Source organism: Neophocaena asiaeorientalis, unplaced genomic scaffold (genome assembly GCF_003031525.2).
Source record: "Neophocaena asiaeorientalis asiaeorientalis breed wild unplaced genomic scaffold, Neophocaena_asiaeorientalis_V1.1 scaffold404, whole genome shotgun sequence".
Taxonomy (NCBI): Eukaryota; Metazoa; Chordata; class Mammalia; order Artiodactyla; family Phocoenidae; genus Neophocaena; species Neophocaena asiaeorientalis.
In genome coordinates this window covers 1,818,629-1,827,145 of record NW_020172589.1, presented here as the reverse complement: position 1 = coordinate 1,827,145, position 8,517 = coordinate 1,818,629, and the positions used below count along the sequence as shown (strand labels likewise).

General features: G+C 34.8%; 1 protein-coding gene across 1 annotated transcript in view; it reads left to right on the top strand.

Annotated features, from left to right (window-relative positions):
* The first annotated feature begins 4,308 nt into the window (after positions 1-4,308).
* SPINK5 (serine peptidase inhibitor Kazal type 5) overlaps positions 4,309-8,517 on the top strand; it is a 69,944-nt gene continuing 65,735 nt past the window's right edge. Inside the window, exons 1-2 of the mRNA XM_024738264.1 lie at positions 4,309-4,391; positions 5,717-5,742. Coding sequence (XP_024594032.1) covers positions 4,337-4,391; positions 5,717-5,742 — 81 coding nt within the window. The 5' untranslated portion in view covers positions 4,309-4,336. The remainder of the gene's footprint in view (positions 4,392-5,716; positions 5,743-8,517) is intronic.

Sequence of the window (8,517 nt, the reverse complement as noted above, 5' to 3'; positions counted from 1 at the left end):
ACATTTTGGTAATTTGGTCCCATACCTGAGGATTCTCTGATTTATTATTCATTCTTACTGCTTTTTTCTGTCTAGTGAATCAAGATTGTTGTATGACACAGTGGTTGGTGCTATTTAACTTGGTACTTGTTTGAATGAAATTTTTAAGTCTTAAAACCTAGATGTGAGCCACAGCTTGAGTGCTTACAAACCATGTGGCCTGGTGTAAGTGACTGTGCACAGGCATCCCTGGTGTCTCTCTACATACAAATTTCCTCCTATAAGGGCACCAGTCAGTTTGGGTTAGGGCTCAACCCTAACGGCCTCGTTTTAACTTAATCACCTTTGTAAAGGCCCTCTCCTCAAACACAGTCACATTCTGCAATACTGGGGTTTAAGACTTAAAAATATGAATTTTGGAGGGACACGGTTCAGTCTATAACAGGAAGTGTCTGAGATAAACTAGTTATAGGTGTAAATAATATGGTCACTACAGTGTGTGTTATTTTAAAGCTTGGACTCTGGATTTCACTGCCTTTATTTTCATTGAGTGTTATCATTTGCAAAGACCACTGCTTACAGGCTGTATGACCTTGGAAAAGTTATACAATCTCACCAAACGTCCATTTTTTAACCTGTAAAAAAAGAAAAAAATGATACTCTTTTTTGTTGTACCTGTCACTTAGTAAGTGTACCACAAATGATAGCAAATTTTATATTTCTTTGCAAATAATGTAATATATACACTACCTTTTTCTAATTTTGCTTATAAATCTAACAGTTTTCTTCTTATTGTATATACACACACACATAAAAGTATTTCACTGTAAAATATGCGTTACTTTTTTGCCAAAACTCATTATACTAGCTACTTCAGAATTAATTCATTGTGATTTTTTTTCCAAAGGACTGTAGCTCCACAAACTTGTTTTCTACAGTCAGAATGAATCCTAGGAGACTTGAGAATGTACAGAATTTTCAAGTGATGGATAGTGTAGGGTCATGGAATAGGAGTTCCAGTAGCATCAGCTGTAGGGAGAAGCTAGATATTGTATTTAAGAACAAAATATAACCTGATACATAAAATTTAATACAGTTAAAAATTAGGTATTAAAACATTCCTGTTTTCTTAATCCTAATCTAACATAAGCAACAATTATGTCTATAAATAGTAGGGTCTGTATGCTTAGTGATCAAAGAATGCCCATCTCATCCTGTTCTTAGATAAAATGACATGCTTATCTTTATAGTTTCTCAGCCTTTCTAGACAAACAGAAAGGAACTCCCAGAGAAGGAGTAAAGGTACCTGTTAATGGGACATTTCAAGATAAGAAAAGGGGGGTAAAATCTATTTTCCAGTTAGTGTCTTTCAAAAAAGGAGAATACAGACATGTTAAATTAATGGGGGAAAACATGAGAATTTTAGGAAAGGAAATTAAAAATTAGGAAAATAAAAAAGTAATTAATTCATCTTCTAAGAACTGTTAGGACATATACTTTTTCAGTCACGGTCACAACGTAATTCTTTTTGTCATTATGGGTTTATGGTTGTGTGTGTGTGTATGAATGTGAGAGCAGCGGATAAACATAAAGGACTACGTTAGCAGTAGAATGTTGAACCTAGTTTAAAGCACTGATAACGTCCGGATTCTCTTTGAACTGTCTGAAATGCTATGCGATGGCCACATAGGGTGTAAAAGGTGAGAAAGTGGCAAGGCTGGTATTACCATCCAAGCTAGTTCCTACTCTGAGGTTTATTAATGGCGCCATTTTGGGCAGGTAAGGAAAGGACAATAACACCTACTCTGCTGCATCACTGCGTTGCATAAACAAGTCATGAGAGCTAATGGATGACAGATTGTTTGGAAAGATGGGGAAGGTGATTTAATTGTAAGGGACTATAATTATTTATTAAACTATTGTGATCATCAAGGATATCTCAGCATAGAAAAAGAGAAGATCTGAACAATGATCTGCTAACTTTGGATTTTGGAAATAACCTTTGTCTTTAGTAATATTACAGGTCTACAAAATCTTGTTTACTTTATATTTTTCTTATCTCTTCCCTCTGTGTCAATATCCTTGATGTGAATTCAGATTCTGGGCCACTTGATACATGTTTTGTATTGTAAAGCTTATACTTTTTACAACCTAACTCCATTCCTTTTTAATGAGAAGAAAAAGGGTTTTACACGTTTGATGAATAATTGAAAGAGCTGCCCCCCCAAAAAAAAATAGAATTTAGAATTTCAGGAAAGTACTCTGATAACCTAATATAAAAGTACTCTATTAACCCAAAACTCAGTTCTCTAAAACCTCAGTCCCATTCATTTGAATTTAAAGTCCATGGTTTTCAAAAATAAGGAGTGATTAACAGAGTGTATGATTAATCACCTCTGGATTTACATTTCTAAAATGAAATGCAGAAGTAGGTCTGAAGACAAGAGCCAGCTGACATGTACTTCCAGTATTGGGGGTGCTCACTGAATCTTCTCCTTGCCATCTTATTCTGCTGGAAGAGATTATCAGTCTGAATCCTCTTATTCATCATTTCAGAAGGTTCTGGGTGTTAGTAAGGAACTCTTCTTCAGTAAGAAAGAAACCAACTCCTTCAACCTTCCCTCATAGCAGGGATACTTTAGAGATGCAATCATCTTTTGGTTCTTTTGTTACACCCTATCACTACTTCCACTCCTGGGAATACTGTCTATTTGGGCTAGATTTGGTGTTCATCAGAACATAGTACACAGTCACCAATTCTATTGTAAGGCATTAAACTTCTCTACCGTATGGTTGGGACACATTTCATATGGTCTAACAGAGCAAATGGAAGATTAAAAGATTAGTATTCGTATGTCATTATGCAGAGGAGAATTTTTATAGACATCAGTGATGACCGAAACCTAGCAATGACTTTGGCAAAGTTTAGATGGTTAATACTTTGATCTATTTCAGGTGTCATGGTTTAGAACACAATGATAGGATGAAAAAGAGAACCTATATCCTGACTTTTTGATTTTACTTCAGAATGTTTGGGGATTGTTATTTCTATGCCGAGTAAACTTAAATCTGTCATTGTGGACCACGTTTAAGAGATGTTGACTTTTCTTGGAGTCTTAGAAATTACCTAGTAAATCACATCATTATAATGAGATAAAAATGCAAGGCCAGCTATCATTAACTATAAAACTTACCACATATGCTTGGAATTGTTCTAAACAGTACACATACATACACACGATTGACCTCTAACTCTTACAACAATTGTACAATATAGTTTTACTATCTCTATTTTACATATATTAGGAAACTGAGGCTGAAAGCAAATAAGTGACTTGCTCAAGACAACATAGCTAGTAACTCGTGAGTCAGGATTTGAACCCAGATCTATTAATGCATCAAAGCCAGGTTCATTTCCGTTACACTGTGTAGTTGCAAAGACAGGAATAGAAACAAATTTTCTGACTCCCTGTCCCATTCTTTTTCCATTAATCTGAGACAGTCAATTTTCTAACCTGTGATAGTCGTGCAATTTGAACTTGTTTTCCATGGTCACTAATTTCACTAAACCACTGGAAAGAAATAAAGCTTATAGCACAGACCTTGAGACCAATGATTATATTTTATAGGAAAGAAATTCATGAAAAAAAGAAAGGGAAATATTCTAGCTTTGATGGGATTCAGAATATTGACACGATTTCAGCGTTGGATAGCCTTAGATCAGTTTTCTGGAACAATATTTAAAAGGGCTTTGATCCCATCAATTCTAACTTATATATGTGTCTGTGACACTGAATTGAGACACTTTAGAACAGATGCAGATGGAAGCAAAAGGAATCCTAGGTGCTCTTGCTATACACAGCTTTCTTCAGATGTAGAAATCTTTAAATCTTTACTTGGCTTGTAAGACAACCCATCTGTCTTCTTTTTCCCTCCCCTCCCACTTATGAAGGGAGCTGAGTTAGAAACATGTTTGTCTACAAGGAAATGTGTCTGGTGTTGGTGAGGAATTCAGTTCTGATATAGGATTATGGAGTACTAAACTTTGAGTAGGGTCCTTGGACATAATCTGTTGCATTCTAGGGGAGGTATCATGAAGACATATTAGAAGTACTTTAGAAATAATATCTGTTCAAATCTGCCACCTTGACAGGATCCTAAAAGATGGAAACTAAATTGATGTGGTATATTAAGTTTAGCATGACCTTGAACAACTGGTTTTACAGTTTGGCTGTTGTTGTGGGTGTCACCCACAGTATACTATAAATGAGCTGCATCTCCACAGGTTCAGTCTTAGAGCACCAGCTGGTGAGCAATGCAAGGAGCAGTCGTGTAACCAACTTACATTGTCTTCAACATGAAGATAGCCGCAGTGCCAATGCTTCTGACCCTGGCTCTTTGCCTCATACAAGGTGAGCAATTTACCTGTAGTCTAAGCCTCTTGCCACACATCCTAAAGCTTTGGGCAGGGACTTGTCTCTCTCCCTCCTTCTTCAGTGTGTGTGTGTATGTATGTATGTATGTATGTATATATATATATATATATATATATATATATATATATCCCTGAAATATCTTGCCAGACGTAGAGTTTTGAAGAATTACATATGTGGTTTTATAGCTATGTTATCTTTAGAAATGACAAGTAGTTTGAGATAATCTGAATTTTTATCCATCAGAAATCCTTCCATTAATTCAACATTAATTCTGAAAAGCTAATGATTCTTTTCCATATTCCCCTCACCAAACATAAAAGTTCATAACAATATGAATTATATATATTATACATATGTAGGATATTAAGCCTATGAATTGATGCTGATATGAATTATGTGTATAACAGATATTTAAAACTTAGATGTACTTAATATGTATATTTTAATACTATATTTGTAAATAAAACATTAAAAACTCAAATTCAGTCATCTGTTTTTATTTTAAAGCAGTAGTGCTATCTAGCAAATTTTATTTTTGTGTTTTCAAATCCTAAATGGATTGAAAATATTTCATCTAATTGGTAAGGGACTTCTATGGGAGCTAGGAAGTAGGTTTTTGCTTTTGTTATTTGAATTTGAAGGGAACACAAGATTGCCTAGACTTAACCTGCTATGAAGCATTTACATATTTTAAAAGGAAACCTCAGAGATGGAGAGTGAGGAGACCATTATACACAAATGATGCCCACTTTCCTAAAAATGTGTATAGGTACAAAAAAAGTCTGTTAATGAGAGAGTATATTAGTCTGTGAGTTTAATCTTAATATTTACCAGATCTCTAATTTTTGTGGCTGTAATGAGGAGGCAGAGCTACCAGAATTCAGAAAATTTAATTTTATGTATATATATGATATAAACTTTGTGCTACAGTATACCTTAAAACTATAATTGATATATTTGATAGGTGTACTATGTTATAATTTTAAAAGAGGCCTGCAATACTTTGTTCTGAAGGGATCTTTTAGAAATTAGATATTTTGAGGGGGTCAGAAAGCATATGAGTAAGTATTATTTTTCAAAGTAATTGGAACTTTATGAGCGAGAGATCTTTGTGACTGTATATACTGCCTGGTGCAGTGCCCTCACTTCATTTGCCATGGTAAATTTTAATGTGTTCAAATCAATTTGTGGTTTTAAAATATACTGCCATTAAAATAAGCAAGCTACTACACTCAGTAAATTGTTTTACTTATTAAATGTTTTACATTCCCTTAACTTTGGTTTCTGTTTTTTTGTCCCAGATGCTGCCAGTGAAGGTGAAAATCAGGTTAGTCCTGCTTTTGCTCTTCATTGAATTCATTCCAAGATCCCTAAAGAAAAATGTTCTGTGGCCAACACCTTCATATTATAATACAGATATATTATACTCATGGGTACTAATAGCTTTTGTTAAAAACACAGAAACAGGTCTTTATGAATCAAGACATGAATCACACACACACACCAGTCAACGTCTTAATGATAATGGATATCTGAAAGAGGCAATCTACCACACTAAAGGAGTGCTTTAAAATTCCATAAACAAACACACTAGTGAATTACTGTTGTTCAGTTTAACAGCTGAAAAGTCATGATACACATAGGAAACTGAAATAACTTTTCTTGTGATCATTATGCAAAAAGGGGCTGTCTGTATCTTGTCAGTGTATATATTTCATTCAATACATATTTACTGAGCATCTACTGCATGTCAGATCCTGTTTGAGATGCCAGGGATATAAAAACAAAAAAGAACGCTGCCGTCATGGAGCTTACATTTTAGTGGAAGAAAACAAACAAGTTAATAAGTAAATTAGTAAAATATATACAACATTAAATAATGATTAGTGCTAGAAGAAAAATAAAGCAGGATGGAAGACAGGAATTTCTGGGGATGGAGATGGTATCAGTTCTTCTTGAGATAGTCAGGTAAGTTCTCTCTGAGAAGATAGCATTAGAACATGGATCTAAAGGTGAGGTGGGAGTGAATCATGAAGTTACTTGTAACTCTCAGCAGACCAGGCAGAAGCACCTGTGATGGCAGAGGCCCTGACTCTGGAAGGGTCTGCACCAACTCTAAGGGATCTTTTGATTGAGAAATAAAGGAATCATTTTGTATAGAAATTAAACATTTTTTAATCTATTTGAAAGGCACGTTGAAAGAGCCAATTATACACACACACACACACACAACTGTGCCATTATTTCAGATTGAAAATATTTCTATTTATGTAGCAGATATTTGCTATGTTTCTCAAAGACCACGAACATTGAAAGAATAAAATAGTAAAAAGATTCTTTTCTACACCAAAACTCTTATAAATGTAGTTAAAATACTCTTGCTGTATTTTATTGTTACTTTTTTTTTTTAAAGAAACTTACAGGAATATTCTAGAGAATTCCATTATAGTCTCTATTATTACATTTAAGCTTCCTGATTAAAGAGAGGTTCAGAAACTTCTATTGCCTAAGTAGAGTGGGATGGTAGGGTAGAAAAAAAGCCTGGATTTTTGAGAATTGAAGAGCATGCTCATTTGGATATTTCATACTGGAAAAAGAAGGGTATTGTGTAAATGTTACTGAGCATGAAGCCACAATTTTCTTTTTTCAGTGTCTATGATAATGGGTAGTAGTTTCGGTGGATATTTCAAATTTTGCACTGATATTTCTCATACTGTTGAGCTCTATTTCACTGAAAAACATTTTAAAAACAAATTTAGCCACCTCTCATGTTGGCATAAGCAGAAAGAATATAAAACATAATTATTTATCTGGAAATATTTCTGATCATAGTCTTTGGATAGTTTGTCAGAAATGAAAACTATTAATTTAGTCTTTCTTATAGTGCTGGAAATTTTATTTTCCAAGTTCAGTAGCTCAAGTTCTTTCTAGTACAATATAAACACATGTTGAATTTTACAAACATGAGCCAGAATAGCACAGAAAAGCACTGGAGTAATCTGCAAGGATCTTTACCATATGCTTAAATTTGTCATCCCAGAAGAGTTATTACGAAGCCATGGCAACCTTGATAATGGTCTAACACAGAGCAGGGGTGATGCCAGCTCCTGAGGGGTTTATGATGATGCCTGGGGAGGAAAAATGGAAAACACTGGGCAATATCACATCCAGTGAAGGAAAACAGAAAGAGCTTGGCCCTAAAGGGCTCCAGTTTCTCTGAGACAAGTGGAGAAAACACAAAGAGCAACTATAACAAACAAAACAAAACAAAAATGAGCCAAAGACTGGAAGTTAGATTGCAAGTAATCGGTTGCTGGGAAGTCATCTCACCAACTCAGGATTCCTTTATGGTCCAGACCTGTTCCTGTTTCAGCCCTTTCTTTTATGGTCATTGGGAGGTTATTTCATTTTTCCCAGAGAAAAACACAACTGCTGATTTCAATTTTTATGGCCTTTTCCTATTTCCCAAAAGAATACACTGGATAACCTCATAACTCAGAAAAATAGCATCGAGTTCCATCTTTACTAATTACAAACTGTGAACAAATTTCTTACCTGTTCTCTGGGACTCAGTTGTCCATTCATGTAAAAATAAAAGTGTGTCTTTCTAGGATTTAGGTATTTTTCTAATTATGACATAGGAGAAGTCCAATTCAGGAATTATCTTGATTGAGAATGTTCTTTTTCAGTTGACCACTAAAAACTATTTAAAGCTTCATTCTTATCATGAATCTTTGTTTTCAGCACTTTCTTTAAGACCTACCTCACAAGGGATATATTTCTATTACAGAGTCACCAGGCTGTTCTCTGATTCTATGACAATGTTTTTATCTAGACTTTATAGAATCAGTTATATCCAGCCAGCTAAGCAGTAACTTGCAATCCTGGCATAAGATACTATAGAATCAGAGACCAGACACAGATCTCAAGAGGCCCAGTTGTCAGCCTGTTGCCAGAAATTATTGCCCTGCTACTCAGATAAGATCACTGGGTGGTGATAATACTCTTAGAGATGTTTTAGTAGGTCACCCTTAGCGAAATTTCCTCGGGCTGGTCTCTGAAATTATTTATTCTTCTTCACCATTAATCATTCATTCTGCAA